Genomic DNA, 22,826 nt, shown 5'->3' on the forward strand with positions numbered 1-22,826 from the left:
ATCATTATTCTACCACAGTATTAGACTATAAAGGAAATGGGCTAGATGTGGCGGCTCATGCCTGTAATCCCAGTGCTTTGGCAAGCTGAAGTGGGAGGATCACTGGAAGCCCGGAGTTTGAGACCGGCCAGGGCAGCATAGTGAGACCCTGTCTTTACAATTTTTTTTTTTTTTTAATTAGCTACTCGGGAGGCTGAGGTGGGAGGACTGCTTGAGCCTGGGAGGTCGAGGCTGCAGTGAGCCAAGTTCGTGCCACTGTGCTCCAGCCTGGGTGACAGAGCAAGACCTAGTCTCAAAAAAAAAAAAAAAAAAAAATTAGCTGGGTGTGGTGGCATACACCTGTAGTCCAAGCTACTCAGGAGGCTGAGGCAGGAGGATCACTAGAGCCCAGGAGTTCAAGGCTGCAGTGAGCTATGATCACACCACTGCACTTCAGGCTGGGCAACAGAGTGAGGTCCCATCTTTGAACAAACAACAAACAAAAAATGGAAATGTCTGTACCACTTTCCAAGTCAGTGCTCATTCTGTTTGGTCATGCGCCCCTTCATTTAGGTACATAGCTGATGAAACTGGAAGGGTGATGCATGACATAACTTCCAAGGAGTCTTACAGAAGACGATTCGAAGCAATTCAGCATTGCTTCAGGATTATAGGGTTCACGGACAAAGTAAGTGATGATCAAGAGAGAAACTCAAGTGACAATATTCTTATATGAATGTGAGTAAAGATGTGGTATTTCTCACTTGGGATAGGATACTTGCTTTCAAATGCCATGTTGGTCGTGTTATAAGGTCTTGCTACTCAAAGTGTGGTCCCAGGACCAGAAACATTGTTATCACCTGAGAGCTTATTAGAAATGCAGACCCTGAGGTCTATCCAAGAATGACTGCATCAGAATATAATCATTTTAACAAGAAGCCCAGATGAACATCAAACTAGGAGAGCACTGTTGTAAGGACCATGTGCTGATAAATTGTTATCATTGTCATCAATTCATTACACGTGTAATAACAAATACCAAAACAATACTGTGGGTTTGTTTTTCTTTTCTGATTTAGGGTTGTTCCAACTATTAAAGTGAATGGGCGGTAGGAGTACAGGAATATGTACATGACACCCAAGTCACAGAAATATATTTATGCAAGTAGCTCCTTAGGTAACAAGACAAATTAATTAAAACCCTTTCAACTTTCTTGCAGTTATTTCCTTCTCCAGGGTACACAGTTGCACATTATTAACTATAGCTCTAAGTATTGTACTACTTTTTTTTTTTTTTTTGAGACAGAATGTCACTCTGTCACCCAGGCTGGAGTGCAGTGGCGGGATCTCAGCTCACTGCTACCTCTGTCTCCTGGCTTCAAGTGATTCTCCTGCTTCAGCCTCCTGAGTAGGTGGGATTACAGGTGCATGCCACCACGCCTGACTAATTTCTGTATTTTTAGTAGAGACAGGGTTTCACTATGTTGGCCAAGCTGGTCTTGAACTCCTGACCTCAAGTGATCCACCTGCCTCGGCCTCCCAAAGTGCTGGGATTATAGGCATGAGCCACCATGCCTGGCCAATACTGTACTACTCTTATCATCCTAGATACAGGCTGTTTGTATTAAATATGTGACAGGGGTGACAGACAATATTTATAACCCTAGGCTCAAATATTATTCTGTGATACATTATGTCATAGTTTCTGGGCTTCATGCCATCAATTTTGCAAAATATATAGATTCTTTTGCTTTTCCAACAAAGGGGGTGAATGATTAGGAGGTAGGCGAGTGTTAAATCTTAAGGGATTAGATTATAAGACACTCCAGTTACCCTGGGATGACCACTCCAGATAAAGGATTACTTCTGTGTAATGCAGTATGATTGGCTAGCCCTTGCCTCCCCTGCATGGTTGATTTTAGTCATAATAGCACCTTTCTTTTTTTTCTGTCTAGCCAGCTGTTAATTTTCTCTGTCAGCCTCCCACAGACTTTAAACTGACAGACAGTGGAAAATCCCAAAGGTCAGATAAAAATATAAATATATTTTCCTTGGCTCCTTAGAGGGGAGCAATTAAACAGGTTCTAGCATTGTTAAAGGACCTTTGTGGTTATTAACTTATAGAACAGGTTTTTTTAATCAAAGATGCATCCCCAGAAGAGTTAAAGCATGGTAGGAATGGCAGTGGAGCAATTTAAAGTCACTTGTGTCATGCCAAAGTATGCAGGGGCGCATGTCCTTAAAAGGGTACAGGAACCATAGAGAAGTCAAGGTTAGTAATCATTAACAGAGTTAATATTTTGTTTTCTTTGAGTATAAATATAGAATACTGTGAAGAGATTGATCCTAGCTGAACCCATTCATGCCTAGTGTTCCATTATTGGAACGCTAAACATGTGGGAGTTATTTATACCCTACTGCTCAAGGTCATCCCCAAAGTCTGATTGCAAAAATTCAAAAAATTGCAACCTCAGGCTTAGGTGGGTTAAAATAAAGTATATAATGATGCCATTCTAATAATAGCAATGTACTGCTAATAATAATAAAACAGATGCTGTTTCAGGATAAACAACATTGAAAACTGTTAAAATCTGTTTTAGCACAACAACACTAAAGCATTAAAAACAGAAGAAATTAAGTATGTTAAATATATGTCCTTGAAGTAAGCCATCCCTAGCCCCTCTGGGAAAAAAGGTACAATAGAAATAAATGAATGACTGTATGAATAAACATGAAAAGAAAAAAATGTAAAAGATGGTGAACACTTTTAATTTGTACCTGGTCTGTACTGTTAAATGAATAACCACAATGTAATGGTGTTATGTGTGTATATTTTCGCTATGTTTCACATTAATTCATACAGGAAATAAACCAATTTATAAAAGCTGCAACCTTAGAAATGAAAGAAAGAAGCAGGATCTTATCTCTCCAACTCTGAATTCTGTGGTTCTACCTCTGCAGACAACCTGTTTTGCTGAGTTAGCTCAGTTCACTTTATGTTTATAAACTCAAAAAGTAGTGTGACTAAATTCAGAAAGATCCAGTTGAATGTAGTCAGGAAACAGATGCCAAATGCTGATGTAACAGAACTTTCTCTTAAGTTTTTCTGGCAGACATTTCTAGATAAAGCTTAAATGAACTGGTCAAGTCAATCAAAATTATGGTTCTTCTCCTTTCTTATAATGTCACTAGTTCCCTGCAGGAATCCCTTTCGTTTTTCTCAAACCCTTACAGCAAAATTATGAGTAGCAAACTTTAGTGTGGAGTCAGGAGCATGAATTTTAATTCTGGGACACCAGCCAAAGTATCTGAAAGAACACTTGACCCTGAGTTTATAAAGAAATTTCCCTGGTGGAGGAGTCTTCCACTAATGATGGTGACTCCTTGTGGAGGGCTGGGGGATTATACCTAAGACCTTATTGTGAAGATTGTGCTTTTCAACTCTTACGTCTAGAGCCAAACCATACTATTTTTGTTTAATATTATACTTGTCTTCCTGGTAGGAATTAACATATTACATAAATTGGGTTTTAGATATGTTTCTATTTAATGCTACATGAAAGCTTTTTGGGCAGATGATCTATGTGATGGTCAAAATTGGACGTACACTATAGATCCCTATTGGAGAGGTTAGCAAGAAGCCTTTGAGATCGGCACAAAATTTCTTCCCTTTCTTCAAAATAGATTATGAATTAAGAGAGTACTGCTCTGAAGACAGATTGAAGGATTGTATGTGAAAATATGACTCGGGAGTCTTGAGGATTTCTGATGTCTTGATGACAGACAACAGGATACCATTGACTTTTAAGATGCCAAAAGTTGTGAGCCTCTGCAAAGGAGACCAAGAAGTGTCGGAATAGAGCCTGTAGGGAGGTCCTTCAGCTGGTCCTAATGCAGTGCTTAGGGAAGAACTGATGAAAAACTGAAGAGATTTACAAAAAAGAAAGAAAGGAAAGAGAGACTGGGAAGGGAAGTAAATTCCTAGGGATATACCAGAGAAACAACTACCGGAGATGCCTATGAGCCAGGCCAAGGGGGATTTTCTCAGAGTAGCACCAGGCTAACAGAGAAAACTAAGTTTTCCTCTCAACTTTTCAATTAGCCTCAACTCTATCAAGAGAATATCTACATCAAAAGAAGTGTCTTATGAGAAAAGAGAAGAAAATATCAGACATCCTGCAGTGGGGCTTTGATGGAGAAATGCTCTTTCTTCCCCACTTTTGCTGATTGGTAGTGAAACAGTTTATACTCATCAAGAATAAATTGAGAAACCCAGTTGGAGGACTTGGTCTTCTTGAGTAAAGCTATTCCACTTTATAATATAGAAGGTTGAAAACTGGTAGAAATAAAAAGAGATAGCAGCATAGCAAGATTTTGCAGAAAAGGCAGAGGTGCCAGGGAAGGCTCTGTAGCTGGAGATGAAGCAAGAGAAAATGGACAAGGTAAAGAAGGTGAAAAAACTTTCCCTGGCTGTCTGTGGGGAGACAATAAGAAAAATTTGATCAAAAAGTTTTAAGGCAGGAAGAGTAATCCCTCAGGTGGACATATAACTAATTGAATTTTGCCATGAGTGTAACCGATGTTTTGACCTGAATGCAGAGGCTCCTAGATCAGAAAGGGAGAACTAATTAACACAAGGTTAGGACTGATGGAGTCAAGTGGATGGAATAGCCCAGAAATATAAACTCCTTAATAAGGTGAGCATTGGTTACCCCTCTGTTAGTTCTCACTAAATCAAAGAAGGAGACCCAATCGATCATTAATTTCAGTGATTCACACAGTGTTTGAACCTAAAAGTTTTTGCTCAGGGTCATAGATAGTTTTTCACTTTAAATGGTTGTCTAGGCACTATGCTGAAGAGGGTATTGCCAGAGAAGCAACAGGAAAGATGCTGGTTTCAAGGGTATAGTCTTTGACAGTCATTTTCTGTGGTGATTATCCCAGTGGTGAAATGCTGGAAGTCTTATTTTGGGAGGTTTCAGAGCTTGTACTGTAATACATGAAGAAAGAGAGAGAGAGAGAGTCTTTGTGTGATGTGTGTTTTAATTACAGGAAATACATTTATTTTTTCTAAGAGTACTGAGAGTTTCAGATAACCTCTTGAGGTAACTGGATATAGAAACAGCTGATGTAGAACTCACTGCAAGAGTCTCTGTTTTACCCCCTGGGATCGGCCTCTGTGGGAAGTTGCTCAGTGTAGTGAGCAAACCTCACACTGTATTGATCAAAGTAATGAGGTGCTATCATGTTAAATCCGAGCAAGTCCCAGAAAACCTACTTAGTAGGTGTTCTCCTTAGCCACTCTTAAGTTGGGTGATTAAACAATGATTCTTAAAGTAAAAAAACATGACATATTGCCTTTGATTTAGAAGTTGGAAGAATAACATTTATCCATTGTAGAAGCCTAGTTTAAAATCTTCATTTGTCTTTGTAGCATTATCAGGTATCCAGCAGATGTCACTATTATAGTCTGTATTCCTTTTTTTTGGCTTTACTGAGTAATGTTTACAGGAAGTTGTAATCTGTGAGGCAATGCTTTATCAATGGTCTAGTGACGGTTCCTATTCCTTTGCTGCTGTGTAGAGTACTAAATCAAGTTACCTGCCTGAGTATTTTTGCGAAAGTACTTTTCTCTACCTATAAGCATAAAATGCAAACTTTCCCTGGCTATATAGTTTGTTGTTTCGCATATAGAAAATGTAAGTTTTTAAATAAGTAAATACACTTTAATTTCTTTTTACCATTGACGATACATATGTATTCAACTTTCAGTATAAAAATAGAGCTTAGATAATCGGAACCGTTTTTACTCACATTTCTGACACCAAATATGTGAGTTTTTCTCCCCCATACCTACAAATTATCTGGCACCAGCTGGATGTCCTACAATTCACTCAATTCTGATACTCTCCACCTGGAGTTAGCATCAGATCCCACAAGCTAAGGGCTCAGCCCCACAAGACTACCCTGACTCCAGATACCTATACTTCTGTCTCCTATACTTCTGACTGACTGGCTATAAATTGAGAGTCCTCACAACTCCCTCCTCAGGTTTGATAATTTGCTAGAATAGTTTATAGAACCCAGGAAGACACTTTACTTACCATTACTGTCTTATTATATAGGATACAACTCTGCCGGGCGTGGTGGCTCATGGCTGTAATCCCAGCACTTTGGGAGTCTGAGGCGGGTGGATCATCTGAGGTCAGGAGTTCAAGACCAGCCTGACCAACATGGTGAAATGCCATCTCTACTAAAAATACAAAAATTTAGCCGGGCATGGTGGCAGGCGCCTGTAATCCTAGCTACTCAGGAAGCTGAGGCAGGAGAATCACTTGAACCTGGGTGGCGGAGGTTGTAGTGAGCCACGATCACTCCATTGCACTCCAGCCTGGGCAACAAGAGCAAAACTCTGTCTCAAAAAAAAAAAAAAAAGGATACAACTCAAGAACAGTCAAATGGAAAAAATGCATAGGGCAAGGTGTGTGGGAAGTAACATAGAGCTTCCATTCCCTCTGAGCACACCACTCTCCCAGCACCCATGTGTTCACCAACCTGAAAACTCTCCGAATCTCATCATTTAGGGGTTTTTACGGAGGTTCTGTTATATTCACATGATTGGTTAATCATTGGCCATTGGTGATTAACTCAATGTCTAACCCCTCTCTGCTCCCCAGAGATTGGGTTGACAGGACCCAAAAGTTCCAACTCTCTAATCACATGATTGGTTCCTCTGGCAACCAGCTGTCCATCCTAAAGCTATCTAGAGGTCCACCAAGAGTCACCTGCTTAGTATAAACTCAGGTATGGTTGAAAGGGGCTTGTTGTAAATAACGAAAGACTCCTAGCATTCCTGTCACTCACTTTCAAGGGTTTTAGTTGCTGTTGTGCCAGGAACTGGGAGTAAAGAACAAATACAATAGTTCCTTGGTATATGTGAGGGATTAGTTCCAGGAACCCCCAATTCATATACCAAAATCCAAGCATACTCGAGTCCTGCAGTCAGTCCTGCAGAACCCACATATATGAAAAGTCAGCCCTCTGTATATGTGGGTTTCACATCTTATGAATACTGTATTTTTGATCCGTGTTTGGTTGAAAAATATCTATGTGTAGGAGGACATGTGCAGTTCCAACCTGTGTTGTTTAAAAGTCAATTGTTGGCCAGGAGTGGTGGCTCACGCCTGGAATCCCAACACTTTGGGAGGCTGAGGCAGGCAGATCACCTGAGGTCAGGAGTTCAAGACCAGCCTCAGCATGGAGAAACCCCGTCTCTACTAAAAATACAAAATTAGCCGGGCGTGGTGGTGCATGTCTGTAATCTCAGCTACTCGGGAGGCTGAGGCAGGAGAACTGCTTGAACCCGGGAGGCGGAGGTTGCAGTGAGCCGAGATAGCGACATTGCACTCCAGCCTGGGCAACAAGAGCAAAACTCCACCTCAAAAAAAAAAAAAAAAAAAAAAGACCAGCCTGGCCAACAGGGCAAAACTCCGTCTCTACTAAAAAATACCAAAAAGAGCTGGGTGTGGTGGTGCATGTCTGTAGTCCCAGCTACTTGGGAGGCTGAGGCAGGAGAATCGCTTGAACCCAGGAGGCAGGGGTTGCAGTGAGCCGAGATTGTGCCACTGTACTCCAGCCTGGGTGACAGAGCAAGACTCTATCTCAAAAAAAAAAAAAAAAGGTTAATTATATATATTTCTTGTTATATAAAAATATAATTTAATATACTATCACAGATAATTTCTAGTGAGCCTTTCAAAATATTTCCTGACTTTATAACTACATATTCCATCATTTCACTTTAAAATGTTCTAGGAGCCATGAATGAATGTCTTCCCAACTACTTCATAAAAGTGATATTCAAAAGAGGTTAAGGAAACAGCTCCTCTCTTGCTTTGAACAAAAGATCATACCTGAATTTGGGAGCTGGTATTAGTTAGGGTAAAAGGCTAAAAGTGGCTTAAAGAACAAAGAAGATTAGCTATCTCTTAATAACCCCTTCCAGATAAGAGGTTCAGGTTGCAGAGCAACTCCGTTTATGCAATTGTTGGTCTAAAGCATCCTCGTCAGTGGCATGGCTAAGGCTGTGTTGCTGGGAGTTCCAGCCCGCAATAATAAGAAGGAAAGTGTGGAGGAGGCATGCTCATGCCGACAAGGCCTGGGCCCAGAAGTGACCCACATCGTTCTGCTCGCTTCGTCATTAAAATGTAGTTATATGACGACCTCTAACTGCAAAGATGTTTGGGAAAATTGGCTGTGTGTCCAGGAAAAGAGGGAGAATGGACTTTGGTAGACAGCTAGCAGTTTCCACTACAGGTCTAATGGTTCATTCGTTTGACTGGCAACGACCTTCATATATGGTTCTTGATGTCCTTTTCAGGAGGTGCACTCAGTGTACAGAATTTTGGCTGGGATTTTGAATATTGGGAACATTGAGTTTGCAGCTATTTCCTCTCAACATCAGAGTGATAAAAGTGAGGTGCCCAATGCTGAAGCTTTGCAAAATGGTAATTATTTGATATTTGTGGGCTGTGTTGTTGCCAAAGCACATGCTTCTTTAGGCTCTGTAAAATATAATGCAGCATTTGCTGGTCCTTTTTTTTTTTTTTTTTAAATTGAGATGGAGTCTCGCTCTGTCATCCAGGCTGGAGTGCAGTGGTGTGATCTCCGCTCACTGCAACCTCTGCCTCCCAGGTTCAAGCAGTTCTTTGCCTCAGCCTCCAGAGTAGCTGGGATTACAGGCGCTTGCCACCATGCCTGGCTAGTTTTTGTATTTTTAGTAGAGACGGGGTTTCACCATCTTGGCCAGGCTGGTCTTGAACTCCTGCCTCATGATCCACCCCCCTCGGCCTCCCGAAGTGTTGGCATTCGCCCAACCTGCTGGTCTTTCTAAGAGCTCTGGATGTTTTCACGAACTAGTATTTCCCCAAGGATGTCCTGTGGAACACCAGTGTTCCTTCCATAAGCTGCAAGTATTCTGCAGAAAAGAATTATATGGCAGGTAATTTTGGGCAGTGTTTTTTTTTGTTTTTGTTTTTTTTTTTTTTGAGGCGGAGTCTCGCTCTGTCATCCAGGCTGGAGTGCAATGGCGCTATCTTGGCTCACTGCGGGCAGTGGTTTTTAACCTTGGCTGTTTTTGAAAAATCATCTACGAACTGAAAAAAATACAGGAGGTTGGGCCCATTCTGAATCCACTAAATCGGCATATACAGGAGAGAAAGAAGGCACCTGTTTATTTTTAAAGTTCCACAGGTAATTATGGTGGCACAAAGAGTGAGACTCCTCAATTATGAACAACAAACAAACAAACAAACCGATTTAAATGAAGTAAAAACCTTTTTGTGTTAAACTGTAGGACATTTTAGGGCCTTTAATATATGAATGTATTTTGTGACTAAGGGTAGAATACAGTCTGCAGCTATTTCCCCAATTTATTTGGCAAAAGACCACCTCCTCTTCCTTTTTTTCATCAAGCATCTATAAAGTAAGAGCTTTCAGAACAGTTTGGGAGATAACTGTGTCAGTCTGGAAGCCTCTTGGGGTTAGGGATCTAGCCTGTTTATCTTTGAGTCAAAAGTACCAAAATGGAGTCTGGCACATAGTAGATGTTGAATAAACGCTGACAGACTGACTGAGTGAAGGTCCGGCTACATTGTGTGTTGTCCTTACTTTTTGTTTCAGCTGCCTCTGTTCTGTGCATCAGCCCCGAAGAGCTCCAGGAGGCCCTCACCTCCCACTGTGTGGTCACCCGGGGCGAGACCATCATCCGTGCCAACACTGTAGACAGGGCTGCGGACGTTCGAGACGCCATGTCCAAAGCCCTGTACGGGAGGCTCTTCAGCTGGATTGTGAATCGCATTAATACACTCCTGCAGCCAGACAAAAACATATGGCAAGTTCCTCGGAGAGCAGAGGGCTCAGGAGAGCTGTCATTGACCCCGCCGTCTCTTAGAGTTTCCAAAAGGAAGCATTTGGTCCTCTCTGGGATTTTCCTTTCTTTCTTTCTTTCTCTTTCTTTCTTTCTTTCCTTTCTTTTCTTTTCTTTTCTTTTCTTTTCTTTTCTTTTCTTTTCTTTTCTTTTCTTTTCTTTTCTTTTCTTTTCTTTCTTTCTTTTTTTTTGTGGAGTCAGAGTCTCACGCTGTTGCCCAGGCCGGAGTGCGGTGGCACGCTCTCCGCTCACTGCAACCTCCACCTCCAGGGTTCAAGCGATTCAACTGCCTCCGCCTCTTGAGTAGCTGGGATTACAGGCGCATGCCACCACATCCGGCTAATTTAGGCATGCCCTTTTAGAAGACACAGTGAGATCCAGGAGAGTTGAAGCATTTGTACCCGAGAGGCAAATGACTGAAGGAGCCACTAAGTGTAGCATTTGAGAGAATAGTCTTGGCTGGGAGCTGGACAAACTGGGTTCGCACCCAAACTCTACAGCTTAACCCATTTATGCCTGAGGTTGCAATTTTTTGAATTTTTTCAATCAGACCTTGGTGATGACCTTGAGCAGTAGGATGTGAATAACTCCCATATGCTTAGTGTTCCAATAATGGAACACCAGGCATAAATGGGTTTTAATCAGCTGCATGTTCTAAGTCAGTTTTCTCACCTGTAAAATGAGGATAATAATACCCTCTTCATAGTTTTGTTTTTAGAATCAAAGAGACATTTTATGGAAAATTTTAAAGCACACTATCTTACGTTATTATTCCTACTTCTTCAACTACTTTTTCTTGCTCTTTCCTAAGCATAGCGGTTTCCTATATTGTGGAGGAATTCACCACATCAGATTCTGAAGAATACTCTTCCAGTTACCTTTGTGGGTAGATAGGTGGGAGAATAAATAAGCAACAGCTGCAACTCCTTCAAACAAAAGGACTTTTAAAATTTTATTTTATATATGGAGTTTCTGAGTAAGATTTTAAAGGATTCTACTGCTTGAAAAAAAAAGAAGACGTTGAAAATACTATTGAAAGGCCAAAAGAACAGATAGTTTAAGACATAAACTGCTTCTTTTCTTAGGGGTGGCAGGATGCTCCTTTCCATGAGTGGGTGAATTGGGTACTTGAGTTGATAAGCACTTGGGCACATATATTCTCATCATGTTGAGGTGGGTGTTTCCTCCCCTAAAGAGTTTTATTCTTCTCTCTCATGCAGTAGTGCAGGAGATGGAATGAACGTGGGGATCTTGGATATCTTTGGATTTGAGAATTTTCAGAGAAATTCATTTGAGCAGCTCTGCATAAACATCGCCAATGAGCAAATCCAGTACTATTTCAATCAGCACGTTTTTGCTCTTGAGCAGGTAATAGTGAACTCTGAGGTAACTAAACTTGATGGGGAAAAGGTGTCTCCAAGCTGCCCACAATTTGTAGCAGAAACCCTGTAGACTAACAGGTAAAAGACCCTAGAGAGAAAATAGGGTAAGGCAGTCCTGGCTAAATAGTCTAAATTTGCCTGGAAAAGGTCTTGATTTCTGTGGAAAGGTACATTTCCTCACTTGAGTGGAGCTGGTGACAAGTCACTCATTTAAATCTTGCATCAAAACTCTTTCGTGCATATTGCTCAAAATGCTGTATCTCTTCCACTTTATTTAACTAAAAATATTTATGATTGCGTTCAAAATGACACAGATGACCTTGAATTCGGGACATAGGTTCTTAACTGCTACACTAGCCCTCCCTATCCCCTATCTGCTATGTACCAGATCCTACAGTAACTGGAGAAGTATCTCCAGGGAGGAGTAAGATGTGTTCTTGGTTTTCTAGAAATGGAGATCATCCCTCTGTGAAGTTTAATAATAAATAAGACAGAGTAAGAAACTAGTGGACCCAAGGGATGGGGCTCTTTTCCTGTGGCAGCAGCCTATATAGCAGTCTGCTCAACCCCAACCTTTACTTAAACCTTAAGACTCTCTTCTGTATGAAGTAGTTGCGATAATGAAACATTCTGGCTAAGCCTCTTCGATGCAGGGATAATTGTTTTAATGCAGGCATAAGGACACACAAACTAAACTTTGATTAGATACACACAAAGACATTTAGTGAAAATACCAGCTTTGCTTTTATCGCTGGAGCTGGATAAATCTGTATAGCACTCCTCTCCCATCCACTCTTGTTTCAGTGCAGGTTCCTTCCATTTATTTCCTGGTAATCTGGAGTTTTTCTAGTTTTCTAACCCTAGATGATTCCTTTGTCGAATTCCTTGCAGAAGAGAAGTCTGTTTTCTTGGTTTAAACAATATTTCTCACCAAAATAAATTTTTTTTTCAGCTTCACTTCCTTGTACATTAGTTTCTAAATGATAAGTTACCAAGTCCGTGTTTGAGAGAGAGCTTTTACTGGTTTAGCTACCTGCCATAGGCCACTTGTAAGTCAGATTTAAATGCACAGCTTTAATGGTGTTATATGCAGAAGATTCCTTTAGTATACACATAAAATATATCCTGCTTTCCACATGCATTCAATGTTGCTAGACCCAGAAAGTCCATGTCAAAGTATCCCGGTGGTACCAAGGGTAGTTTTGGGCTGGAGAGAATCACAATCCATTTCCCTCCAGATGGAATATCAGAATGAAGGCATTGATGCTATACCCGTGGAATATGAGGACAACCGCCCGCTCTTGGACATGTTCCTTCAGAAACCCCTGGGACTACTTGCACTTTTGGATGAGGAAAGTCGGTTTCCCCAAGCAACTGACCAGACCCTGGTTGGTAGGTACCTTCTGAGAAAAAGGCATATACATTTAGAACAAAACTTGGCTCGTGTCATCAATTGAGTGTACTTTAATGAATTTACCTTATATATTTTGTCTATATGGTGGGTTGTAAGAATATAGGCCTTCTTCTTAATTGAATTGAAGTGTTGTGGTAGAATTTGAATCTTAAAGCAAACCCATCACTATTCCTAACCCCTTCCCGCTTTCCTATTCTTGCCAACATGATTAGCATTACCCCCATGTTGATTTCATTTTTACACCTTCCTCTCTCTTCTTTCCTATAGGCAGTGTTTGCTTCTCCTCCTTTGTGTGCCCCCATCTCGTGTCTTCCCCTGTACCCCCATCCACCTCTAATCTGATTTCATGCAGAAGCCCTTTCCAGTCTCCTGACTTCCAGGCTCCTACCTGCCCCATCTACCCTGGACATCCCAGCTAGTTTAGTCTTTCTAAAGCCACCTTCTCATTAGGTTACTATTATCTACAGGATGAATATAGGACACCCCGTCCTGACATCAAAGGCCCTCTGTTCTCTACCCTATTCTTCTTGAATCTTCAGTGTTTTTCACAACCTTTGTTCCTCACTTAGATTGTGAGGTGCCTGGGGCAATGAAGCCTCAGTCTTTTATGTGCTTTTAGTGCTTAGCAGTTTCTCACACTTAGTAGGCTTTCAGCCACAGTAGCAAAGATTGTGTGTTAAAGGAGGAACAAAAAGCTTCAAGCCTTTTCCCCAGTTGGGAAATTGATTTGTGGCAGAGATTCACTTTTATGAGTTGAAATTATAACCCTCAGTGGTTTTCTTTTATATATAACATTGTCACAAGTTGTCCAGATGAGTTTAAACCAGGTTCTAAAACTAACTGGCAGGGCATCTGGTGTCATCAGTGTCCATGCTAGGAGTTCTTAGAAACAGCAGGAGAATATACGATCTTAGAGCACAGCCTGACATTAAGACAACGCTGCACAACTAGGCAAGGATATAATGATAAATGCCCATCATATCGGTGACCTTTCTCCACCCTTGTTAATATCAAGGCCTTATTCTGAAAGCCCTTATTCTGAGTCATTCATGGCTTGAGGAACAAGTTTTTGTTTGAAAGAGGAAATAATTCACATTGTAACTCTCCAACATAAAAATCCATACAGATAAATTTGAAGATAATCTACGATGCAAATACTTCTGGAGGCCCAAAGGAGTGGAACTGTGCTTTGGCATTCAGCATTATGCTGGAAAGGTGAGGCCAATGTGACAGTTATTAGACCTGAATTTGACAAAGGGTAAGTGTCTGTATTACCCTGTCTGTGCTGCTCATGAAATTGCTTACAGATTTCTTTCCCCTTTTAATTCTTCCTGAATACATAATCATAATTCTTAAAGTTTCTCAGTGGTGCCACTCACAGAAAGTTGCCCCTGGCATAGAAGCAATTTCTCACTGGGGTGGCCCACAGTGTTGCCATCTGCTTCTCACCTGAGGTTTGGCCTATAGAACTGACGGCTCTCCAGAGAGAAAACATATTACAGCTTTTTGCAGTGTTTAGCGGTAAATGTTCACATTCTAAAGTCATTTGGAGACATGTAGGTAATGGAGGAAGGTTAATATCACAGTGGGACTCAATTTTTAGTACTTTAATCATATGCCTAAGGGCCCCAAAATGTCCAAATGAAAAGAAAAAAATTCACATTATTATCCAGATGTTAAGCTTTTACAACTTAACTGAAATGTCCACTTTTCATACATTATGCCTCAGTCTCAATTTCAAGTTCCTGAAGCAGATTAGTGACTGATTCAGGAAATTCCCTATCCCATAACCACAAGCTCCTTGCTTATGTTATTCCCAAAGGAGCCATTTGAATTATGGCTAATTGTTTCCTCTGGAGTCTGCTGAGGCTGTAGGTCCAGGAAATTTTGGTAGGAGTTCAATAAAAGGCATTTTTGATTATTTTATTGATTTAAGATATATTGAAATTGTCATTCATATTCACATCATGGCATTGGAACTGATTTTCCTAACTAGATGTTGGGAAATTCTAGTACAAGGGAAGGGGATTATTTTTCTCTCTGCATAGTACTTTATGGTATCTATTTTGGATCTTTGTTAGACATTGCAATTCAGTTTTTACCCTTAAGTATTTTATTTACTTTAGCATATTAATGTCCTCCTCAGAATCTGAAATACCAGCATCTTCCCTAATTCCCCTCCCCATTCCTCTTTTCTGCCTCCCATTCCTGTCCTCCTCTTCTCACCTCTCTCTGTCCTTTAATACCTATGTCCTACTCACCCCTCTTCTTGACTCTTTCTTACTATTTTCCTTTCTTGATTTTAGGGGAAAAACTTTTTTTATTTTAATTTTTTTGGGGCTCTGTGTCCTTTGCTGCATCCATTTGCAATTCAAAGCTTATTTGTAGAGAAGGAATCCTCTGAGGGTGTTCCTTAAAATTTATCTGAGCTGGATCCCCTCTGTTCTGAGAACCAAGAATGACGCAGCATCCTCGAGTGATCACTCACATCTCATGAGGACCTAGGGAGGCAGTGAGAGTACTTAAAGTAGTTGTGAGCATAGAGTCAAACTGCCTGAGTTTTGATACCTACCTACCACTTGTGAAATGTGTGACCCTGGGCACATTACTGAGCCTCTTCCTAAGTCTCTGCCTGACTACCAGTAAAACGGAGATAATAATAGTGTTTACCTCATAGGATGGATGCTTTGCACATGGTATCTAATATATTTTAATAATTATCCTGATGTGATGTATCTTTGATAGGACTCTTCAAAAAGCAACTAGACAGGCCAGGTGCGGTGGCTCACACCTATAATCCCAGCACTTTGGGAGGCCGAGGCAGGTGGATCACGAGGTCAGGAGATCGAGACCATTCCGGCTAACACAGTGAAACCCCATCTCTGCTAAAAATACAAAAAATTATCTGGGCATGGTGGCACGTACCTGTGGTCCCAGCTACTTGGGAGGCTGAGGCAGGAGAATCGCTTGAACTCGGGAGGCGGAGGTTGCAGTGAGCCAAGATCATGCCACTGCACTCTGGCCTGGGTGACAGAGTAAGACTCTGTCTCAAGAAAGAAAAAAACAAAACAACAACAACAACAACAACAAAAACATAAAAAACAAAAACTAAAGCAACTAGGCAATAAGATAAACTGGTCTGTCAAAATCATAATTATTCCCTTTATCTGGTGCTCTGGATATAAAAGCATGGCTATGTCAAGATGAGTTCTATAGAGAGGTTGATTAAAAACTGGCTAGACAAGTTGCCAGTGTCACCAGTGATGGACAGTTGACTTGGCTAATTTGGGGTTTGCTATTCTTGTTACAGGTATTATATGATGCTTCTGGGGTTCTTGAGAAAAATAGAGACACTCTCCCTGCTGATGTGGTTGTGGTCCTGAGAACGTCAGAAAACAAGCTTCTTCAGCAGCTCTTCTCAATCCCTCTGACCAAAACAGGTACCTGGGAACCCTCTGATAGCCCTGCTCCTAAAGCTTTTGCAAGACCAGGTGGAATTTTCCAGTTAGTGTCTGAATACTGCCAGGGCTGCACCACTAACATTGAACTTCTTTAAGCAGGAGTAAGGGTCTAAATTCAAGAAAAGGAAAATGATTGTTTCTTTTGTAATTTAATTGTGCAGCACCAGTGTGTACACAGACACGTGTACATGCACACATAAACATACACACACTATAACGTCAACTCTTAGACTTTCTCATCCTTCTTTTCATTCTTCCCTTTATAAAGCCATACGATATCATTAATTCATGCTAAGCACTCTAGGATAGTCTCAGTTTACCAAGACTTATCAGGAAGATTATTTCTATTTGTGTGTGATTCCAAGTGAAAGGAGTGTGCTGAATCAGAGGTCAGGGGATCCTCAAAGATCACCTTGGTCCAATTTCTACCCAGTTATGACCCCACCCCACCTCTCTCCCAACCAACTTGGAACAGGTTCATCACCTATGTATGTGGCCTTCGCCTACTTACAGTTACCTTCTGTTTAGTTGCTGTCAGTCCTCATGCCGAAAAAGCAGGAAACTAGGGCCAAAGAACAGAACTTCCAGGTCTTAACTGTTTTTCCAAATGGATTCTAATTGAGTCAACCTTTTAGAATATACCTGGGATTCTGCTGCTTTTAGCTGGGTGGCCAACTCAGCCTTCTCACAGCTCTACTCTCAAGGGCTTTGTGTTTTTTAGCCTAGATCTAGAAATAGCAGTGGGCATGCTTTTAAGAAAAAAGGAAGAGAAACCTCTTTATCACTGTTCATTGTTCACTATTTCCTCTTCTTTTCTTCCCACATCCCTCTTAACTGGCTGCCAGGTCTGATTTTTAGCAACTTGCAGAGGAATGAAAAGCCTGGCTAAGAAAAAAAAAAAAGCCACATTCTACAGCCTTTGCTTCATCTTGACTTGGAAGGAAAGTTGAAATCCGGCTCTTTTTTCAGACATGCTCCTGTAAACAGAACTAGTAGCAGTGCCCATCAGAAGGCTGCCCTCCAGCTTCCATTCCAGACCTTCCTTGGGGCAGCCGGAATTTAATTCAATATGGACTCCCGGGAGCTCGGGGCAGGTGTGGAAAGGGCTGGCTGGTGTTTCCTTACCAAAGACCCAGGGATGTAGACTCCTCATCAGGCGACTTCAGCACAGAGGTGAAGAGACAGCCATTATTGATAGGGGACATGCTCTCTGGGAAAAAAAATCTATCCACATAACTCTTCAGCTGGCATTTACATCCTCCCACAAATATTAATAACGACTTGTCAAATCTGTTCACAACTTTGGAATTCTGGTTTTTCAACCTTTGGCAAAATAAAAACCATTTAACGGCCTGGACCACTAGGTGGCGCTATGCAGAAAGTAAGGCCCGGCAGCCAGTCTCTGTTCTCCCTTGATTCACCCAACTGTGGGAGGAACAGGAACAAAGAGATAACCTCTGCCGCTGCGTCTTTTTTACCCCCTCCCAAAGAGCTTTCCTCTTGTCTTGTAACTGTTTCTGAATCTTGTTTTGAAACTACACTCCACACCACCTGATAGAAACAAAATTGAAAAATACGACTAGAAGCAAACGTGATGTACCAGTAGGCTTCCCAGTATTCCTGAGCTGTATATTATGCATAGTAATTTCCTTTGAGATCCTAAGCTTAAGTATAGCTTAGGATTCTCCACATTTTGAGTATAATTAAGCCACAAACATCAAAACGTACAAGCATCATTCTGTTTTCTTTTTCTGGAATTATTTATGTAGGAATGAATTCAATCAACAAACATTTATAGAACAGCGTCTAGTAATAAGATACTTTTTAGGCAACGAGGGAAATATAGCAGTAAAGGTAATATGGCTTTGCCGTACACCAACTAGAACTTTCTTTTAACTTCATTTTCTATATAGAATTTTCTGTACAGAATTGGGCACTAATTTATCTCCTTATGACAATAGTTGCCCTCAAACCTCAATTCTAACATGATTGTGCATCCTGTGTTGAATGTCAGAATATTACTTTTCTAAATTTTAAAACATTCATAGTCTATATTTTTGGGGGTTATCATGTTACAGCCTTTGAAGATGGGAAATCTCACTGGATAGAAATAAGTTATGCTGTTCATTGCCAATGCTTGTTTCAGGCATGTCCCTCTCATGAAAGGGAAGGTGCCTATACATCTTGACATTCCCACTGGAAGCAAGATCCCACACCATCCTGGCACTTTGGAAAAGAATATGCTAATATTTTCAATGCACAAGAAAACATTTTCTTGTCATTTTTATTTTTCCTTGCTTTAATTGTTTTATCGAAATTAAATGGAGCACTAGTTCAGTAAGCATAGATATTGTAGGCAATTACTTTATAAACCTCTTTTGAGGAATGAACTACAGGGAGGAAGGAAAAAGATCAAAGTTGAGGCCAGGCGCGGTGGCTTACGCCTGTAATCCCAGCACTTTGGGAGGCCGAGGCAGGCGGATCACAAGGTGGGTGGATCACGAGGTCAGGAGTTCGAGACCAGCCTGGCCAACATAGTGAAACCCCGTCTCTACTAAAAATAGAAAAAATTAGCCGGGTGTGGTGGCAGGCACCCGTAATCCCAGCTACTAGGGAGGCTGAAGCAGGAGAATTGCTTGAACCCAGGAGGTGGAGGTTGCGGTGAGCCAAGATAACGCCATTGCACTCCAGGCTGGGAACAGTGCAAGACTCCATCTCAAAAAAAAAAAAAAAAAAAAAAAAAAATCAAACTTGGGAAGCCTTGGAGGCAATTAGCCCAAAGCATAAAAGGAGGTCCAGTGCTGGACTCCTCCATTTTGAAAGAGGAGAGGACGTTTGTTAGGAAGAACCCTAAGAGATGTTGGCAGTGGTCTGGCTTCTGATCTTGGTGGTGGTTACATGGATGCTTGCATTATATTTATTGTGCTGTACATTTATGTTTTGCATACTTTTCTGTGTGTGCATTCTGTGTCACAGTAATGTTGGGTTTGTTTCCCCAAAAGATAGAGAAGACCCCTTAAAATGCAAAGAAAAAAAAAAGCTTGATGTGGTAGCGCATGGCTAGAGTCCCAGCTACTCAGGAGGCTGAGGCAGGAGGATCACTTGAGCCCAGGAGTTCAAGGCCAGTCTGGGCAACACAGCGACACCCCCATCTCTGAAAAAAATTAGAATTAAAAGTGTTTAAATGCAAAGAAAAACTTTAATTTCTTTATCGAAGGATTCCTGACAGTTAAGTTGACGTTTTCTGGTAGCTAGATTGCCACTGTCCTTTGCTTTCAAAAGAGCCCCAGGATCACTTTCCTGTTCTTTCAAGTTACCTCCTCTCTGGGCTGCTGGGCAGGTAACAATCCCTTCCTTAGTATATATTAAAAAAAGTATAGTCATGCATAGCTTAATGATGGGGATGCATTCTGAGAAATGCATTGTTAGTTGATTTCATCGTTGTACAAACATCATAGAGTTCTTACACAAACATAAATGATAAAGCCTACTATACACCTAGGCTATATGTTGTAGTCTACTGTTCTTGGGCTGTAAACCTGTACAGTATGTTACTGTACTGAATGTTGTAGTTAATTGTAAGACAATGCCAAGTATTTGTGTATCTAAACCTATCTAAACAGAAAAGGTACAGTACAACAATGGTATGATAATGTTACAGGACCACCAGTTTATATGCAGTCCATTGTTGACCAAAATGTACATGGCGCATGACACTACTGGGGCTTGATTTAATTTCTCATCAAGGTTGGGAGGATCAACCTCTGTGTGTATATGTGCAATCATAAAATCATAGATAGTAGTCCAGTTGGCATTTTCTTGTTTCCAGCTCCCACTTTCCAGACTACTGAAGAGATTAAAAACCATGAGGAGTAGAATAATGAGGCCCAAGGTCACCAGGAGACAGGGCTCCTCCCAGGTTTCTGCAGCCCCCTTCTGCTTACACCCGGCTGCGGAGGTGCCTGTGCCTGAGAGGCACACTCTCACTGCAAGGTTCTCGGTGACCTTCTGGTAAAAGGAGGCAGCCACAGTCAATATGAATTCGCTCTGTTCTCTTCTCATGCTTATGCAACCAGCCTTTTGCCTGCAGATGGGCCACTTCAGACATGATGAAATGTTCTTTGTAATACTTCCTATTGATAGGAAATCCTCTGAAGATTTTAGGTGTGAAAATTTGAAGTAGCAGCAACACTGCTTTCTAACCCTTCGGCTGGGACTTTTCAAACTGAATGATCTAGATAGAAAAACATTAAAAGGAAGGATGTTATAACATGATTTCAAGGCATATTTTCCTGTTTGGGGAATGTTCCACTTGCTACTAGTAAACTGAGAGAAAAACTTAAAAGGCTCAGGGGAAGAAAGAGGGTTTCAAAAAGAACTTGAAAATTCATTTTTGTCTTTGGATCATGAATTCTGACTTCCAAATAGTAGTTTGGGGGTGTTAAAGAAGTTATGAACTTGGGAAAAACTAGGAAAAATAAGAATAGCACCAGAGGGAACATTCTCTGAACCTCAAAGTTTGATTTTTGCTTCAGAACCTAGAACTGAGTTTTACCCTCATCACTTTCTTCTGTCTGAAGACTCAGGTCTCTTCCATGGGATTTGATTTGCGGTGAAAATCAACAGTAAAGTATCTGTTTCTTGACTTCTATTTGCTCCTCTTTTTTTAGATGGGGGGGCAAGATGAGCCCCCACATTGTCATATCTGTAAAGCATTATAACGCCTTCACTGCTGAAATCCTTGCAGTCAATTTTCTGAGTCCTGATTCTGTAATGCCCAAAATGAATTAAGCTCTTTTTTTTTTTTTTTTTTTTTTTTTTTTGAGACGGAGTCTTGCTCTTTCCCCCAGGCTGGAGTGCAGTGGCGCGATCTTGGCTCACTGCAAGCTCCGCCTCCTGGGTTCATGCCATTCTCCTGCCTCAGCCTCCCGAGTAGCTGGGACTACAGGAGCCCGCCAACACGCCCGGCCAATTTTTTGTATTTTTAGTAGAGACGGGGTTTCACTGTGTTAGCCAGGATGGTCTCGATCTCCTGACCTTGTGATCTGCCCGCCTCAGCCTCCCAAAGTGCTGGGATTACAGGCTTGAGCCACCGCACCCGGCCTGAATTAAGCTCTTAAGAGAGTGCCTTTTGGTATCCATCTCTCAGTTTCCATTTTCCACTTATGGCTGTTGGTCTATCCTGACAGTTTAGCAAAAGGGTCTGGCAGATGAGCTGAATCTAAGTGACAAAATTTCAGGGCCACAGACATGGATAGTGCTGGCTCTTCCTGAAATGGAGGCTCTGATGAGCCAGCCCCATCAGGGAGCCCTGGGGAGTGAGTTCCTCCTTACAAAGAGGCCCACTTCTTTCTATTAATTTGGGAATTGTATCTCAGCCAATAGATAATTATGTATTTAGAATCCATCTAGATATGGTGCTATGTATAGGTTATTTCTAGAGTAACACAACAAAGTCCCAGCTAGAATGGCCAGAGATCAATAGTGCCAAATCCCAAAATATATAAAACATGAACAAAAAATCTGCATTCTGAACAGGCACGCAAATCCATAAGCGAAGCAATATAACAACTATATCCATACAAATAAAAATAGAAGGAAAAGTCAGGGAAATGGCATGGGTAAACATGAGGAAAGACTTCTTTTAACTAAGAAAGGCTTATTGGAGTGGTGTTTGTTTTTAATAGGAGAGACCAGAGAAAATTGGACAGTCTGGGAGTAATGAGGCATTCTAAGCCAGGGCCTACAGCACTGGAAAGGAGAGGGAGGTGGAAGTTAGATGATTAAATGAATAGGACAAGGAGGAAAGAACTCTTTGGGCAGAGGGAGGTTGTGAGGAGGAAGAAACGATGGCAGGCTGCTGAGCAGAGGATGGCTCATGATGCTGATCTGAACTGCTGTGAGTGGTGGGGCTCTGCTCTTGAAGAGCACAGCTTTAGGGTGAGAAAGGAAAACTTGAACAAGGATGTTAAAGACTGACTAGTGACAGCCAGGGTGCACCCACGGTGTTGTGTGTATATCTGTATATGAATAGGTTCTCAATTAATACTTTTACATTCTAGATTTAGATTTAGGATCCAGTTTGAGTAAATTTTTGTATAAAATGTAAGGTTAAGGTGTTCTAGTTTTTTTCTTCATAAGTATGCCTAGTTGTTCCAAAACCATTTGTTGAAATAACTATCCTTAGGCCGGGCGCGGTGGCTCATGCCTGTAATCCCAGCACTTTGGGAGGCCGAGGTGGGTGGATCACGAGGTCAGGAGATCGAGACTATCCTGGCTAACGGGGTGAAACCCTAACTCTACTAAAAATACAAAAAAATTAGCCAGGTGTGGTGGTGGGCGCCTGTAGTCCCAGCTACTTGGGAGGCTGAGGCAGGAGAATCGCATGAACCTGGGAGGCAGAGGTTGCAGTGAGCAGAGATCACGCCACTACACTTAAGCCTGGGCGACAGAGCGTGAGACTCCATCTCAAAAAAATAAATAAATAAAATAACTATCCTTTCTCCATTGAATTGCTTTTGCACCATTGTCAAAAATCAATTGGTTATTATTATTATTTTTATTTTTTTTATTTATTTTTTTTTTTTTGAGACAGAGTCTCGCTCTGTCGCCCAGGCTGGAGTGCAGTGGCGCAATCTCGGCTCACTGCAAGCTCCGCCTCC

The 22,826-nt window shown here is 41.3% G+C and overlaps 1 protein-coding gene across 2 annotated transcripts in view; it reads left to right on the forward strand.

Moving 5' to 3' along the window:
- MYO3B (myosin IIIB) overlaps window positions 1-22,826 on the forward strand; it is a 503,395-nt gene that overhangs the window by 224,508 nt on the left and 256,061 nt on the right. For both annotated transcript variants that reach the window (XM_003254238.4, XM_003254240.4), the window contains exons 16-22: window positions 553-667; window positions 8,360-8,486; window positions 9,661-9,871; window positions 11,128-11,275; window positions 12,528-12,681; window positions 13,830-13,918; window positions 16,014-16,143. In XM_003254238.4, coding sequence (XP_003254286.2) covers window positions 553-667; window positions 8,360-8,486; window positions 9,661-9,871; window positions 11,128-11,275; window positions 12,528-12,681; window positions 13,830-13,918; window positions 16,014-16,143 — 974 coding nt within the window. The remainder of the gene's footprint in view (window positions 1-552; window positions 668-8,359; window positions 8,487-9,660; window positions 9,872-11,127; window positions 11,276-12,527; window positions 12,682-13,829; window positions 13,919-16,013; window positions 16,144-22,826) is intronic.

This window comes from Nomascus leucogenys, chromosome 22a, assembly GCF_006542625.1.
Source record: "Nomascus leucogenys isolate Asia chromosome 22a, Asia_NLE_v1, whole genome shotgun sequence".
NCBI classification, from domain to species: domain Eukaryota; kingdom Metazoa; phylum Chordata; class Mammalia; order Primates; family Hylobatidae; genus Nomascus; species Nomascus leucogenys.